Source organism: Tympanuchus pallidicinctus, unplaced genomic scaffold (assembly GCF_026119805.1).
Source record: "Tympanuchus pallidicinctus isolate F22 unplaced genomic scaffold, pur_lepc_1.0 scaffold26, whole genome shotgun sequence".
Lineage (NCBI taxonomy): Eukaryota > Metazoa > Chordata > Aves > Galliformes > Phasianidae > Tympanuchus > Tympanuchus pallidicinctus.
In genome coordinates, this window is record NW_026294743.1 from 4765401 (window position 1) to 4781488 (window position 16088).

At 49.1% G+C, this 16088-nt stretch overlaps 2 protein-coding genes and 1 long non-coding RNA gene across 4 annotated transcripts in view; 2 read left to right on the top strand and 1 right to left on the bottom strand.

The window, feature by feature from the left end:
- Positions 1 to 3434, top strand: part of ELF2 (E74 like ETS transcription factor 2) — a 30126-nt gene extending 26692 nt beyond the window's left edge. For both annotated transcript variants that reach the window (XM_052690064.1, XM_052690065.1), the window contains 3 exons: positions 401 to 593; positions 987 to 1340; positions 1719 to 3434. In XM_052690064.1, the coding sequence (XP_052546024.1) occupies positions 401 to 593; positions 987 to 1340; positions 1719 to 2346 (1175 nt within the window). In that variant the 3' untranslated portion in view covers positions 2347 to 3434. The remainder of the gene's footprint in view (positions 1 to 400; positions 594 to 986; positions 1341 to 1718) is intronic.
- A 589-nt stretch (positions 3435 to 4023) lies between these two features.
- LOC128084213 (uncharacterized) lies at positions 4024 to 9411 on the top strand. The gene is made up of 3 exons (XR_008208385.1): positions 4024 to 4442; positions 8093 to 8202; positions 8878 to 9411. It is a non-coding gene; the product is annotated as an uncharacterized LOC128084213 (long non-coding RNA).
- Positions 8504 to 13755, bottom strand: NOCT (nocturnin). The gene is made up of 3 exons (XM_052690073.1): positions 13584 to 13755; positions 11286 to 11555; positions 8504 to 10587 (listed from the first exon to the last, which is right to left on the bottom strand). The coding sequence occupies exons 1-3, from the start codon at positions 13738 to 13740 to the stop codon at positions 9752 to 9754; spliced, it is 1263 nt and encodes a 420-aa protein (XP_052546033.1). The 5' UTR covers positions 13741 to 13755; the 3' UTR covers positions 8504 to 9751.
- Positions 13756 to 16088: the final 2333 nt, after the last annotated feature.

The following is a 16088-nucleotide window of genomic DNA, read 5'->3' on the forward strand; positions in this document are numbered from 1 at the left end:
ACTTCAGCATCTTAAAGTGCACTGGCTTTTCTCTCCTCTGCTTAAGAAACTGAGAAGAAAATTCTGAACTGTGTTCCTGTCTGCGCAGAGCAGCTGTAGGTTGTAGAGTCTTGAAACACCCTCCTGTACTTCTTTTCTCTTTCAAGAACTGGGAATGGGTGTGGAATTGAAGAGGCTCCTGTGCTATCCAACAGATCACCAGGGTTAGCTCCTTTCAGAATGTAAATATTTATGAAAGCTTTACTAAACAGAATGAATGAATGCTTGCAGGTTGCATTACATACCATCCTCTGCGTAGTGTTTGCCTGTAATTTAGGTCATTTGGAGTTAGCTATATATGGAGAATTTTCTGCTGTCCTTGAAAGTGGATTTCTAATGTTCAAATGCTTTCTGATTATAGGAAATACAACATACTTATGGGAGTTTCTTCTGGACCTTCTCCAGGACAAAAATACTTGTCCTCGTTATATTAAGTGGACTCAGCGAGAGAAAGGAATCTTTAAGCTTGTGGACTCGAAAGCTGTCTCCAAACTATGGGGAAAACACAAAAACAAACCTGACATGAACTATGAGACCATGGGAAGAGCTCTGAGGTAAAATCTTAAGCTGCTACTTACTTACTGCTCTTACTATAATTTCATATCTGACTCTTAAATCCTCAAGTGTAGATTGAACTCTATAGAAATAATGCCAATTCTGAGGTGTTAAAAGCTGCCCTTCTGCTGACTTCGCTGATGAAAAAGCAACAGTTTTGCAGTTCCTGTTGCTTTCCACGTTACCAGTTAATTTGCAATTTACCTTTAGAGGTTTGTGTTTAAAAGGCCAGATTTTTTTTAAGCTGGATACTTGAGATGCTGTGCAGCTTCTTGCCATGCCTTCTTAGATTTTATTTTTGGCTGTGGTTATGTTAGATTTTCTTGCTAGCGCAGAGCGAGTTTTTCTCTAGAATCTGTATCAGTTACCACTTAATGGTACTTCTCTTGCAGATACTACTATCAAAGAGGAATCCTTGCCAAAGTTGAGGGACAGAGGCTCGTTTATCAGTTTAAGGAGATGCCAAAAAATATAGTTGTCATCGATGATGACAAAAGCGAACCCTGCAGTGAAGATTTGTCAATGCCTACAGATGAGAAGTCATTGGAGAGAGTGTCTTTATCTGCAGAAAACCTCTTGAAAGCAGCAACCTCTGCACGCGGAGGAAAAAACTTGTCTCAGTTAAGCTGTACCAGAACAGAAAAAGCAGTCACCAGAGTGGTGAATATTGCCTCACCAGCACACGATTCATCATCATCTCGCCCCTCGACAACCACTACTACTGTCCCAGCATCGTCGGCTCCCAGGTTGGTATTGATGTGGCTTGGGCTTGTTGTTCACCACTGAATGACGAGCAGCTTTTTGGTTGGTGTGGTGTCTTTATTACTTTGTATGCTGGAAGTCTTCTCTGATCTACAGGCAGCCATGAATTGTGGTAGAATACTGTGAAAGTGTGGTTTATGAGACAGAGCCGCCTAGCAGTGCACTTGCCCTCAAGCATGTTTTAAAATCACGTAGAGAAGAGAGAGATGGATGCTGCTCAATCTACAAACTCCTATTATGAGATGGACAGGAGGTTTTTGTCGTCGTCGTTCTTAAGGAACCAGTTAGAAAGCTGCAAATTCGGGATTTGCGTATCGCTGTTTTCAGCTCTAACGGTTTAAATGCACGTTTTTGTTTTGCAGGACTGTACGTGTGGCAATGCAAGTGCCTGTTGTAATGACCTCTCTGGGACAGAAAATTTCTACTGTGGCAGTGCAGTCAGTAAATGCAGGGTCGCCGTTAATTACCAACACAAGTCCGACAACGGCAACAACTCCAAAGGTGGTAATCCAGACAATCCCCACTGTGATGCCAACCGCTTCTGAGAATGGAGACAAAATCACCATGCAGCCTGCCAAGATCATTACGATCCCCGCCACGCAGCTGACGCAGTGTCAGGTACAGACAAAACCAGGCCTGACTGGGTCGGGAAGTATCAACATCGTTGGAACCCCGTTGGCTGTTAGAGCACTGACCCCGGTGTCCATAGCTCACGGGACACCGGTGATGAGACTATCGGTGCCTGCGCAGCAGGCGTCAGGCCAGACTGCCCCCAGGGTTATTAGTGCAGTAATAAAAAGCCCGGAAGTGAAATCAGACACAGCGGCTGTAACGCAAGAACGTGAAGTGAAAACGCTGCAGCTCTTGCAGGAAGAGAAGACGGCAGATGGGAGCAAGACTGTAACCCATGTCGTGGTAGTTAGTACGCCCTCAGCTATCGCGCTTCCTGTGACAATGAAAACAGAAGGAATCCTAACGTGTGAGAAGTGAAGAACAGGTTGCTTCCAGCGTGGACTTACGGACTGTTACTGTTTTGTTTAAACTGACATAATTGGGGAGGGAAGTGGAGGCGATCGCCACGTCAGAAAGGAGAGTGGGGAAGTGTTAAAAAACATGAGTTGCATTGGAGACGTAGTGGGGAGAAAAAGAAGTATTTTTCCCGTGTTTCAGTGGGAATGGAACCACATTGCTATGCTGACAGAAACGGCCTCTTCCAGTCAGGAGACAGCTGAACCCGTGGAGAAGGAACGGTAGAGAGACTGAAAAGGGACCAAGCAGTTCACTACGCTGTCACAGCACACTAAGACCTGGAACACTAAAATTGAATTGTGTGAGAGGTTTGCCTTGGTTTTTGGTTTTTCAGGGAAGAGGAAAGTCTCATTTCTAGAAATGGCAAAGTTGATGAATCTTATATGCATACCAGCAATCACTACTGCGTGCCCGCAGTACTCAACTGGTGCTAAGTGAAAACCTCTGCTACTAGGTATTGTAGAATGTGAAATAAAGGAGATTGAAGAGCTTCTAAAAGAAGACAGAGACCTAGAGGGATTTTTGTATCATAGCTTAAGCAGATTTAAAACGAAAGCCTTAGACTGATTTTCAATTATCTTTCTTGAAATAAGCTAATGGCTTGTTTGTTTAAAGCTTTTTTATTAAAACAAATTTTTTAAAAAATCTTGTACCTAGCACAGTATTGTTATAGAATTACATGTAACATATTTTGTATGGTAGGTAAAGTCTGTCTAAATTTCTTAATTGTGGACAAAACAGCAGCAGGCCTCCGGCCTTGTGCTGTAACATGCCTGTGTCTCTCACTTAGCCTTGACATCTGTGCATACATTTCAGTTTCAGCTCTACTCTGTCACTTGAAAGGTCACACCCAGCATGAGCTTTCGTCAGGTAGTTCTAAACCTGTAAATTTTTTTTTTTTTTTAGTTGAAGTTAAGAGGGAAGTACCAGTGTTCAGAATGAACTATAATAGTTTGTATATTCAACATTTGAAGTATATTCTATTTTGTTGTACTCTTGTTTCAAAGTGTATTCAAGTAGGTTTTACTGAAATATAGAAATGAAATTTGTTTTGTCTGCCTTCTGTTTTTAACTTTTTCCTTTCAGCTGTTTGGTTCCTTTTCTGCTTGCTTGAAATCATCTGGGCGTTCAGCCTCACGTAGCTGGGATAGTGTGGTAACATGGAGCTCCCCAGCACTCTGACACTCCACATGGCTGGCAGCTCTCCCACACAGTGCACCGAAATAGGTTTTGTTGAAGTATTTGAGAAGCTTGCAGTAGTTGACTTCTGACAGGGCTCTCGTTCTCTAAGCTTTTTTGGCATGGTCAGCAATACTCAGTGTTCTTCCACTGTGGCTGATTGGACGAGTACTGGAGTGGAGTAACTCGAGTAGCTGGTAAGGTACTGCCCTGCAGTTCATAACTTTGTGTGCTCCCATTTGCTGTCAAGCAAAGAAAACTGGGTTTGCTGAAATGGCCCTGAGAACCAGTGTCTCGTAAAGCTCTGTGGACGACTTACAGCTCCTCCAGCAATTCTTTCATTTTCTAAGGCTGTACAGCAAAGTAAAAAGGGGAAGTGAGCAGACTTCACCAGTGGAGTGTACTGATCTCTCTGAGTGTCTCATAGACAGAAGTAGAAAACACTGGTGAGTAGAAACTGACAAAGGAGAGATGTGTTGCACTGTTGCACTTCTTGATGCTGTTATCGTTGACGTCTTCAACTGTTCATATTTTGGCTTCTACACAAGTCAATAATTTTAGGTAACCTTCTCTCCTCCCCCCCCAATGAGGTAAGTATCTAAATAGGGTTTGTATTTATAGTCACCCGTAAGGCGTGGGTGCAGGGTGAAGCTCGGGTGAGATTGCAATGCAAGACTTAGGCCACAGTGACAGCCTGCGTATAAGAGTGTGGCCTAAAACAGGTGTGTAGTAGCTCATCCTGTTCTCATGGGGATCCACAAGTGGTTCTACAGCTGTCACTACAGGAGCAGCCCATCAGCTTGCAGGTACCCAGGTGCCCAAGAGGAACCTCCAGTTGCTAGCAAGATGCTCTGGGAAGTCTTCACAGCAGGGACTCGGTAAATCTCAAAGTAATCAAAGCCATTTATGTACTTCATGCCCAGACGAGCAGTTCAAACAGAAATCTGCAACCGAGGACTTCATTGCTTGTAAATGAGGCTGGTAGTAAACAGCTGCCCTGAAGTTTATTTTTTTCACATTAACTTTTGAAGCTAAAAAACAAGCTGCCCGCAGAGTCCTAGCAGTAAGCCTATTCTTGCCTTCAAATGGTGAGAAATGTGGGAATACTTCCATACAGCCAGGCTAGCACGTGGGGACTTCGTGTTTCTTCTTCTGAAGAGACTTGTTAGACACTCTAAGCAGGGAAGCAGAATTTAAGAACAAAGGGATGAACAAAACTGAAGCGGGGAAACAACTTGGGTGTAGAAGGCAGCAATCCCTTCCACCAGTACTTAGCCCAAAGAAGAAAAGGTTCTTGGAGGTGAACTGTGCTTCCAGGTCTTGAAATGAGGGAGAAAGGCTCTTTCAAAGGGGGATGTGAACGAGAAGGAAGAGGATTTGTGCTGCCTAGGAGGAAGTGGGTCAGAAGGCCATGGCCAAGGAAGGGGGAGACCAGAAGGCCAAGTGGGGAAGCTAGTCAATGGGAGTATGCTTATGGAAGTTTGAGGCAACTCTAATGTGCAAAGGAAGTGGAGCAGGGTGAAAAGAGGCAGGCAGTGCTTTGTGCTGTGTGGGTAAAATAGGGTGGAGACAACAAAGGCAAAAGCAGTAGCATTTTCAAACCCACTTTTCTAAGTCTTGTCTGTGAGAAATGATTCTCTAAACGGCTGTTACTTGATCGTGTGTGAAGGGGAGATGCTGTATCTCACAGCATGAAATGTATATCGCTGGTGTATTTGTAGTTAAGACCTTTCCCACACCTGATTTAGATACAAAGTCAACTAAGGGCAGAGTACATTCCTGGAAACAGATAAGGATCTCCAGCTGACAACCTCCTCCTGTTAAGTTAGATCCAGGATTTCATCATGTAATGGCGAGAACAGAAGGAATGAAGGCACAGATGGCTGCTGCTTGCTAGACAAACAGCCCTCAGCCGTGCTTGCAGTTAGTGCCCACGCTCCAGCTGGTGATGGTCCTTTGGCTCTCTCCCCTGGCCACGCAGTGAGCGACAGCCGTGTACCAGCTGCCTCAGGACATGTAGTAGAGGTAGGTTGGGTGCTGCGAGAATCTCAAATCAGTATGAAGGTGCATTGCAATGAATCAGTACTTAGCAAGGTCAGAGAGAGAAGTGCCTTCTCATTCACCTTTCCACGTATGGCTCCGTAAGCCCCACTTGGTTAAACATTTAGCTGCTAGATGTAAATACAGGTGGCCTTTGTACAGGTGGACTTCAACATGTCTGCCTAGCTGCTGCTCTTCAGTGTTGCCTGGTTCCTCTGCGTTGATGTGACCAGTTATTCTTCATCAGAAAAACGTGTCGCTTTGTTCTCAAGCCATGCTTACAGGAGGCAATCTCTTGTAAAGGTTATCGTGGAGGTTTTCTGAGCTAAGAACAAGATTGCTGACTGTCACTGCAGTCATTGTGCAAGCTTGCTCTTTAACATTCTTCTTCATTCTGACGTAATTGCCGTGTGGGCAAGAAATACTTGTACTGATGATGGTGAAGGACATGAAGTCAGGATGGAGGAGCTTTGGTCAGGTCTGTAACACCTGAAAGACAAAGGGCTGCTAACCAAAACGCTGAAGTTAGCATTTAGATACATTGTTGGACTTGCAGTTCCTTTAAAAGTCTGGTCCTGTGTAGCACTGCTGTCTTAAGACATCCGTAACTGGTGGCTCACGAAGAAGAGTCTAGGCTGAGCCCATTCTGGGCAAGTAGTAACTCCTGGGGATGCCACGAGTGGAATGAAAATGCAGTGTGCAGTGAGCACGCTTCACATAGAAGGCATCAAGGCATGGATTGTTATGGTACCACTGATACCACATTATGTGTCATGATTATTTTTCAGATATCCTCTCGTAATATTGTAAATTATAGGGTGGAAAGGGTAATGCTGTGTGATCTACAGGGAAAACTGTAACGTGTGGCAACTTGAAACATTTCTGCGTTGTGGCTAGAGAAGTTGAAAAAGGAATCTCATCCCGGAGAACTATTTTTGTTGCTCTCTTGAACTGATAAAGTCTATCTTTCCGTGCAAACCTGGTGAAAGGGTTTTTACTCTTCATCGAAACTTCTTTCTGGCATCTCAAGCTTAGCATTCAATTGCAGGGTTCTGTGCCTTGGCACAAGTGATCCGGGAAAAGCGTGGTGTGGCGAAGGCTTGGCTCTTCTGGTCCTCTGCTAACTAATTTAGTGGACTTTTGGACTTGGCAAATCGTGTCTGAGGTGATGAAGGAGCAGTGAGCCAGAGGTGCTGAGGCAGGAAAGGGGAGCGGTGCACGAAGCCTTGGTTCTTACCCTGACTCGTCCAGCGGGGTCTCGGTTATGTGTGGAGACCATCCCAATCCATACAAGCTAAATTCAATGCTTGCCTTGGAGATGCAGTGAGCTTATTAAGTGGGAAAGTTTCAAGTGACACTACCTACTTCTGATCTAATTGTTATCTGAGAGAGAGCGTTCTAATAAGCTTGCAGCAGCTTCTGCCTTTCAGTGAACGGAGTAAGTGGGTCACTTCTTCCCTCAGCTGGCCTGGGGGCGAGGGGAAACTCACTGCTAGAGCTAATGCACCTCTTACTCAAGATGAGAGCAAGGGAGCTGCAGGGACTTGTAGCCTTGGTGTTCTTATGAGACACAAAATGAGCTCTGAATACATTTTTATTCTGAGCGTTGTGCTGCTACACTGAAAAAATAGAAAAACCTCCTGCTTTTTCCGATGAAAAATATTTACCATACGGATTTTATAGAGGGCAGAAGCATTTCACTGCTGCAGGCCTCATGCTTGCTGAATAAAACAAAAGCGAGGGCAGTATTTCATTTGAGCTTTCTATAACATTATCTGCAAAAATACATTTTATAGCAAGTACTGGAATAAAAAGCTGAAGCTGGCTGGGAAGTTAGCAGCTCCTTGTTGAGCCTCGTCTGACCTTTATTACAGTATAATGGAAGGCATTTACTGTTCTAGGAGGCATGTGTGATTTTAACATTCCTCCCCCCACACAACTCTCCCTTCAAAATTGCCCTGTAAGGACATGAAGCCGTGGACACTCACTGCCATGTGTCCAGGGCAAAATGAGCCTCACAGCCCTTTTCTCTTTAGAAAAGCTCTACAGTGATGGCAGCATTGCAGAACTCATGCTGCCTGCCCCCACTTATCATCTTCTCATGGGAGAGATGAGATGAAAGCCAGGGTCTCTATCCTGGGCACTGTGAAGCAGTGCCACGCATATGAACACTGGGATACCATTCAGAAAATGGACCGATTCACCCAAAAGCAAAATGGAAATCAGAGCTTTTTCTTTTTTACGCTTTTGCTTTGTTTAAAGACAGCTCTGCGTTATCTGATTAATAATAATGTATGCTTATCTTTGCCTTACTACTGCAAGTGTAGTTTCTTCCAGAAACTAACAGAAGAGGATGAATATAAACCCCAGCTCTCTGGTGTGACTTCTGTGGTAGATGCCTATTAGGGGTGCTGTTTAATACATCCATGCTGTAGTGTAATTCATGGGCTGTGGAAAGCACGTACCTGTATTATTTCTTGCCCTTCAGGTGTTTCGTAAGCGACAACCGGAGCTGCCTGTTGTGAGGAGCCAGCCCTGCTAGGCATCATTAGTGGCTCCTCAGGGAGGAACACGTGCAGCCTGGGGTGCAGTCCTGAGGTGAGTGCTGGCACTGTTCGTAGCTTCAGACAGCTGATGGGAAGAGAAATACTTAGGGTAATTTAAGGCCTAGGCTTCATTACTAGCTAGGGCAGAAGGCAGCTTAACTTCTCCAGAAGTGTAACCCCTTTCCCTACAGATTTGCTGTGAAATGTAGGCATGCAAGTTTGAGAAACACCACTTGCTATGAAAGTGGCTGTGACAATTAGTAAGGCTAGGACTGTGGACCAGGAGGAAGGTCTGGAAGCGATAGTATCATCCACTTATACTAAGGAAATGTAAAAGATGGCAGTACAGGATATTTTCTTTTCCAAAGGACTTTTATTATTAAACAGCTGGAACATTTACAAGTTACCGTGGGCCTTATGCAGCATGGAAGTACTGCTTTATTTGCTTTGCCGAGTCTCCAAACTATCTACATGTCAGACCAACTCCAATTATTGGTTCTCTCCTTTCCCTTCCCCACGTCCTGGCACAGTGGCACGTATACAATCCACATATTCAATACCCATGTCACACACAACAGCTACCACCCTACCCCACCTCTGTCATGGCCTACGATCTGGGCCACGGAAAGAGGACCTGTAAGTGCTCCTGAGTGCTGCTGCTGTGCGATTTCAAGTCAGGTACAGGATTACCAGCTTCTCACAATAAATAAAATTTGTTTCCTAACAGGTTCCAGTGTAGATCTAGGTTCCGAAGATAAATAAAAGGAAGTCTTTCAAAATGAAGATTGGCCTTTTACTGAAACTGCAAGATGGACAAGGATATCAATTTAAACCATTCATAAAGGTAATACTTGAAGCAGACAAGAAAACACTCCTTGTTAGGCGTGTACTCTGGAGGGAAGCACAGCATGTACACCTACAGAGCATCTGTGTGATGGACTCACGTGCATTCTTTGGAATAGTGAGGATGTCACTACAGGATGTGCTGCAGTTAGCCCGTTTCCTCACTCGCTGGAGGGGGCCTTGCTTACACTGTGTTGTTACCCCTTCACTTTCATTAGAGTCTTCCTCTTAAGTCGTGTGGAAATAAGAAGGCTACGCCAATATGATGTTAGATTTGTTCATGTCTACACCTTGTTTAGCTTCCTTCATCTGCAACAGAAAAGGACTTAACAGAATCTGAGAAGTCAAGCTTTGTTCCCTTTGGTACCGGCACAAGCTTAACATCAAATAAACAAAATTAGCGTGCTGCCAGGGCAAACTGTTTTACATACGCACATTTAACTTTAAATACTCAGGCCTCCGCATTCATTAGAGGATTATACTCTTAGCACAGGGGTTAGTGAAAGGATAAAGCTCATTTCCCTTCCAGTTTTCAAATCTGAGTACAGAAAGACCATCATTACAAGAACACTGACTCCTTTCTTCCTCCTTCAGAGGCTACGGATGAACGAGCTCTGAAGGATAAGTGTAATTCCAAACAAGTGCTGTTTAGTCAACGGTACTTCCTCATCCTTAATAGCTTCTAGCCTCAGAAGTTTTCAGTAACACAAAACAACGGTGAATTAACATATGGCAATATCGGGTGGCATTCCAACCAATTATAACAGTCTGTCAGGGTCTTGGTTAAAACTAAAGTCACACACCAACGACAGGTGATCTGAAGGGTAATTGAACGAGGGCAGCCTGTTGGGCCCAATTTGCTCTTCAGTCAGCAAGCCTAGGGCTGAGTTCACATTCAAGGCATGCTGGGAATACCAGATATAATCCAGCGTATGCCGGCACTCTCCCGAGGGCCGAATCTTCCAGGTGGTGTACGGGGGCTCCGACTGCCCGTCGGGGCTCAGCAGCTTGTACGCGCTGTTTAAGTTGAGGCTGGAGTTGGAGAATTCTCTGTAGACCTCCTCGGTCGGCTCCGCATTGAAGTCTCCGCAGATGATCAGAGGGATCTTTGCACCCTGGGTGATGCTCTTCAGGTTCTGGAGCAGGTCGCAGCCCTGCGCAGAGCGGAACCTCTCCCAGCCAGTGCGAGCCTTCAGGTGGGTGACGGCGATGCAGAACAGTCTTCCAGTTTCACTGCACTTCAGTGTCTGAGCTATGGCTACTTGGTTGGTCTTCAGTTTCATGGCGGTGAGCCGGATGTTTGCGCTGTTGATGAGCTCGAAGCGTTCTTTGAGGAAAAACAAGGCGCAGCCGTCCGGCCCGTTGTTCTGCTCCACATCGAGGCACGGCGACCACGGCTTCGGGAAGAAAGTGCACTGATAGCCCAGTCGGCTCAGGAGTGGCTCGAAGGTGTCAAAGTAGTGGTCGACTTCTTGCAGGCACAAGATGTCCGGCTTGTAGGCAAGGATTTCCTCCAGGATGAGGCACTTCCTCTCCTCCCATTTCAGAGCTTCCATGGGGCACTGGACGAAGTTGTCCTTGCCTTCTCCAAGAGCTGAAATGAGAGGTGTGAAAGAAGGAAGTTAGCAGTGGCAAAAGTAACTCAGATTCGAGACTTCTTCCCCTTCTTCTCAAAGGTCACCACACTGTCTTCCACCTGCGGCTGCCACAGCTTACCTGAGACAAAATGCAGCACTGCAGGGGTTACTTAAGTAGAGAACACGAGGGCAGTTCTTACGCACAGGATTGCCCTCTCCCACCCCAAAGGTGAGGCTGTTGCATAATTCAACTCGCAGTCCTGACTTTAGGGCTCTGAGAAAAATCAATAGCGATTATTTGGAAGAACTAAGAATTTCTGTAACCCACCTGAATCCCCAAACAGTTCAGCGAAGCACCAATTAGAAAACAGAAGAGCTTTACAAAGAATCTTACAGAGATGGGTCTCTGTTCTGGGAGCTGACAACTACAAGTGACAGGCGTGTCTTTTTTGGACACAGCATGTTCTAAGACAGGCATTCAGAGCAACTGCTGGATTCAGAGATGGCAGAAGAGGGAGACCTTTTTTCTTTCCTTCCGAACGGAAAACAAGTTGCCGTTTCAGGTGCTTAAAATTTCCCCCTATCAGCTGGGCCTCGCATCAGTCATCTCTCTCCCTTAATCCTGTCAGCCCCAGACGTGTCTAACTGCACAGACACACCTGCATTTTAGACTACTTGCTGCATTTGGTCTTCAGGTTCCAACTCGAGCTCCTACCTTGGGCGAGGATGTTCCACTGCATGACCCGGATGGGGCGGTGGTTACTGGCTGTGTTTTTCTTCAGGTCCACAAAGTTCCTCTGGAAGCGAGGTGGTCGTTTTTGCAGAACGAGCTGGCATTCCTCCAGCAGGTCCTTGGGGTCTATGGGCTCCAGCTGAGCTGAGTCAGGCTGCTCCAGGCAGTCCTGGTGCTGGGACACGGCACTGCTGCTCAGCGTCTTGGCGAGCGCGCTGTAGAGCCGGCTGGTGCTGTTTCCCATGGAACAAGCTGCAGAGGGAAATCTGGCATGAGCGATGTTCATATGCTTTATAGATCATCTCATTACGCATGAGTAACATGGGGTTTGTGCAGGAACTTGCTTCCAAGACAAAACAGAGGTGCAGAGATAGGGATTAGCTCTGCTCACGGTCCTGTCTCATTTTGCTTGTTACCGGGTGCCACAACTGCTGCAGCATGCAAACCCTCTCGTTTAAGACAGCGTGCAGGCATCCCATAAGGGGAGAAAGGAGGCTTTCATTCAGAAGGAGGGCTATGATTAACTTCTGCATGCTTTGTGGAAAGCAGAACAAAGTGTACTTTTTCCCTCCTCACCGAGGAGAGCCCAGCAGGTAAACAGACGCTGCGTGCTCCCTGTTCCAAGCACAGTGTTAACGAAGGCAACGAACTGCACAGCACAGTGCCCTGTTCCCAATGTGGATGACTGAAGGCCCATGGAGCAGCAGTTAGCTGACTCTCTGCTTCAGGTTAATATTTAATAGCAACCTCCGTCTAGGATTTTATTCCCCCTTACAGCAGCAACTTTCCCTGAGTGTTTCAGCAAGCTCACAGCTTGGGGTGGGGAGAGGAGACACGGTTCACAGCACTGCTTTCTGTGTGGGCTGGTGACAGGCATGTGGCAGGGCCAGGCCTGGCAGGAGGGGAAGAAGCAGGACAGGAGCCTGAGCAGCTCAGGGAATGAGGGGAGGCAGATAAATGAGCAGGAGACTCACAGACTTGTAAAACAGGTGCTTTTAAATGTGCTAAAAAATAAAATACTTAGGTGTTCCAGATGTGTAAGCTAATGGAATAGTGCCTCTGCTATGCTCAGTTAGGGGTTGCTTAGCGCTGCTTGAAGGCATTAAGTTAGGAAGAGAAATTGGACATAGGAAATCCTCCATCCTCACCCCATCTCCATCCTTAGTGAGGTACCAGGAGTTCCCCAGGTTAAGAGGTGAGCTTCTAAGGGACTGCTTATAGCATTTCAATTCCAGAGATTTGGTCAGTTCAAACTATTGTCCAGAAGCCGAGCACAAGCAGAAGAGATACCACTTAATGGCCAGGGAACGGGGCACAGCCATGAAGCCCCTGAGCAGGACCCCAACACTGCTGTGTGGGGAAGGGGAGCGCACCAGGAAACACTCTCTCGAGGTTGTCCTTGAGCAGCAGGGGTTGAGCACAGACAGCTCCCACGGTGTGATGTTGCAATGGGAAATGCCAGCTCAGCACCGCCTGCAGTTACTCAGTGAGTGCGTAGAAGAGGAAGGAAGAGAAAGGGACAAGAGGGCACCTTCTCAGCCGAGGTGTGGTCTCAGCCTTTCGAAGAACACGGCACAAAGTCCAAGGCTTTTTCTGTCACCTAATGACAGGACCGTGCTCTTTATTATGAAGGCTCTGCTTTGTAGCCAAGGGCCGTGGGACGGCTGTCCTAGTGAAGCAGAGAGCACTGCCATACCTCCCGCCTCAACCCCAATGCTCGCTGTCCTGGTGTGACACACTGGCTGCCCGCTGTCCCACTATGCGTGGAGCCCTTGCTGCCGCTTGCCGTTCAAGCCTTGATTTTGGCAGCGTGCGGGAACGGCACGGTGGGACTCGGCGCCAGTCACAGCCGGAGCTGAAACCCTGCCCGAGTGACACTCTACAGGCCCGGTCAGGAGACGGCTTTAGCGTCGGGCCCTGACCTCGTGTCAGGACACGGGGCCTGCCAGGGGAGCGACCTCGGGCAGCCTTCGCACCCGGGGCCGCGAGGCCGGGCTCTCGCGTTTCGAGCGCGGCACGGCCACCGGCACGCACGGGACCTCGACCGCAGCCGGCCGCGCCGTACCCAGCGCCCCGCCTCGGCGCGTCACACCGGTGCGCAGCACGGCTCTGACAGCGGAGCTCCTAAAGCACCGGAGAGCCGGAACCAACCAACGGGGGGCTCGGCTCCGCCCAGCGCCGCCACTCGGGGACTGGGGCAGACCCTGGCCGCGCCCCCACGCCCCTCAATCCCGGCCGGCCGCACGGCATCGCTCTCCCCCCACCTCTCCCGGCACCCACCTGCGGGGGGCGGCGCGGCCCCCGCTGCAGCCCACGGGGCGGCGGGTCCGAGGGCCGGCGAACGGCGAGGCCGCAGGGGCGGCGAGGCGGCGGCGGCGGGCGCGCGGCGAAAGGCGGGCAGCGCCGAGCAGAGGCAGCGCGCGGGGCCCTGGTACATGCTACCGGCGGGGCGGCTACAGCAGCGGCTCCGCGCCCGCCCCGCGGCGGCGCTTTTACGGGCGGCGGCAGCGGAGCGTCCGGCACCTACCAGCTCCGCCTGGCGGGGGAGCGCCCCCGGGCCAGCCCCACGTTCCCCGCCGAGCTCGGGGCTCGGACCGCCGGTGGGTTCTCCCCGGTAGCGTTCCGGGACTCTCGATGCCGCGGACGTGGCCGCGTGGCGCGGGGTCGCCCCGTGCCGATCGCCTCGTTCCCCCCGCGCGGCCGCGAAGTGGGCTCGCCCGGCGGAGGCGTCGCCGCGGAACCCGCCGTGACGGCAGCGGCAACGCGTGACGTCCGAGCGCGGGGGGCGGCGCTACCCGCATATTAGGCGTGGCGCCATGAGGCGGCGTGCGTAGAGGGAGGTTGTGTGTTTGGCGCTGCGCTGCGCCTGACTGAGAGCGGCCGCGTGCCGGTTCGCCTCCGTATCGCTTACACTGCGCCGTGAGCGTGTAAGTGTTAAAGGTATGAAGTTAGTATTCCGCCGGCTTTTTTGTTTCCCTGTAACCTATCCTCCGTCCCCTTTCCTTGAAGGGCGGATGCTCTCTGAACACGAAGCTGTTTTCCCCACTGACTGCTTTGCACTAGAGCCGGGCGGGCTGTGCTCCCAGGTGCGAACCGGTGCTTTGGCTTCTATGTTGCAGAGTGACGCGGCTCGCTGGCCGGGAATGGGAAATACGAGTTCTCCTGGAAATGCACAGAGTGTGCTGTTCATTTAGGGTACGTGTGACTCAGCTTCCCAAAACATCTCGCGTCTCTTCTTCTTGGCTGCCGTGAGGTGCCTGGCTCTATTTCTGCAGCCCCAGGGTTTCCCGTGCTGCCTGCAGCCCGTATCCTGAGAGAAGGCAGTAGGATGCTCACAGTTTAGGTCGTTGAGCAGCACTTAGGCATTGGCTTCTGGGCACCTGTGGGACTTTGGGTGTGGCTTTGGGAGGCCTGCAGGCAGGCTGGGGGCTATTTGGGCACGGCAGGGCTGTTGTGTTGTGCTGACCTGATCTGATGAAATTCCGCTACGTGCCAGTTTTTGGAGGGGCAGTAAGGTTGGAGTGGCCCGGGGGAAGGCAGTAGAGTGGGTGCTGTGACAGGGCCAGGTTTTGTTTGTGGCCAGTGCTTTCCCTTGCAGGATAGCAGTGGTGGAGGTGCTGGCCCTGCAGTATGCAGGGCTCACGGTGGCCACATGCTCAATGGCACACAGAGATACAGGGCTGGGGTTGCCCGAAGCAAGGAGAGCATCTTGGGGACGACGGTTTCATGCACTTAAATCAGCCTTTGTGGAAGCCGACCTGTAAATGGTGAGCAAGGTATTTATGTGCTGAGTAACACTGCTGTCTGGCTCCCCTTGAGAAGCAAGGTGCTGACCGGGGTCTGCCACAGCTGAGGTGGGAAGGCCAGGAGGGATCCAGAACCTGGGTAGAAATAACCTCCAGAGTGCTAACGTTCCAACTGGGGAATAACCTCGGCTTTTCACAATTTATTCCCTCAGTTTCACAGTGCCCTGGTGTCCTGGTGACCGACCTCTCCAGTGGTTGGGTTCCAGCTGGCACGTTCCTCACAGAGGCGGTGTTGGCAGCTGGGCAGCTTTGGACTTTCCCCGAGGGAGTGCTGGTCCATGTGCGGTGATTGGGCTGCCTCAGAGGCAGGGCTGCTGCCGCTCCCACATCCGTCCCTCTGTCTGTCTGCCTGCTCAGAGTGCAGCCCATCCAGTGCCACCTGTCCCTGTGGTTATGTAAGCGCCCGGTGCCAGCTTGTGCCAGCTGAGTGCCAGAGGTGAATGTTCAATTCCTGCCAAGCCCAGGATGTGCAAAAGCCTCTCTGCTTGGAATTAAGTGTCTGTGCCACAAATGGTTGTATTTAAAGCAAATTTCTCTGAGTTGCGTATCTGTTGCATCAAACACAGAATGGCAGGTTCTCAGTTGCAGGGCAGATTTACAAGGTGTAGAAAGCTCTCTCTACGCTCCTGTTTCTTCTGTGTGAGTGACTCTCAGGGCTCATCCACTAGCTTTCTTCCCCATTTGTTTCCACCAAAGTAGTCTCTTATTAGCTCATATGTGCTTGAGTTTGGGTGGGCCTGCTGACATTTTTTTGGTAGAGCAGCTGGGCTTTCTGAATTCATGTTATTCTCATTGTTTTCTTTAAAAGGAATTCTGATTTTTCTTTTTTATTTCAGGGATATTATGATATTTGTATGGCCTCTTAGGAACAGGCTTTCATTAGCTGCGAATCCAGAAGGGAATTGACAGAGGAAGGCAAAACTAGAAGCTGATCTTGATGTACCTGACTGTGAAGTGAAAACCAAATCCACCTGTTGGC

What these genes read in the sequence shown, in the direction of transcription:
- NOCT (XM_052690073.1), bottom strand. Translation starts at nt 13,740, where the DNA reads ATGTACCAGGGCCCCGCGCGCTGCCTCTGCTCGGCGCTGCCCGCCTTT. An exon ending in GGCCGCGCCGCCCCCCGCAG is followed by an intron (nt 11,556 to 13,583) that starts GTGGGTGCCGGG and finishes TTCCCTCTGCAG; the next exon opens with CTTGTTCCATGGGAAACAGC. An exon ending in GTGGAACATCCTCGCCCAAG is followed by an intron (nt 10,588 to 11,285) that starts GTAGGAGCTCGA and finishes CTCTCATTTCAG; the next exon opens with CTCTTGGAGAAGGCAAGGAC.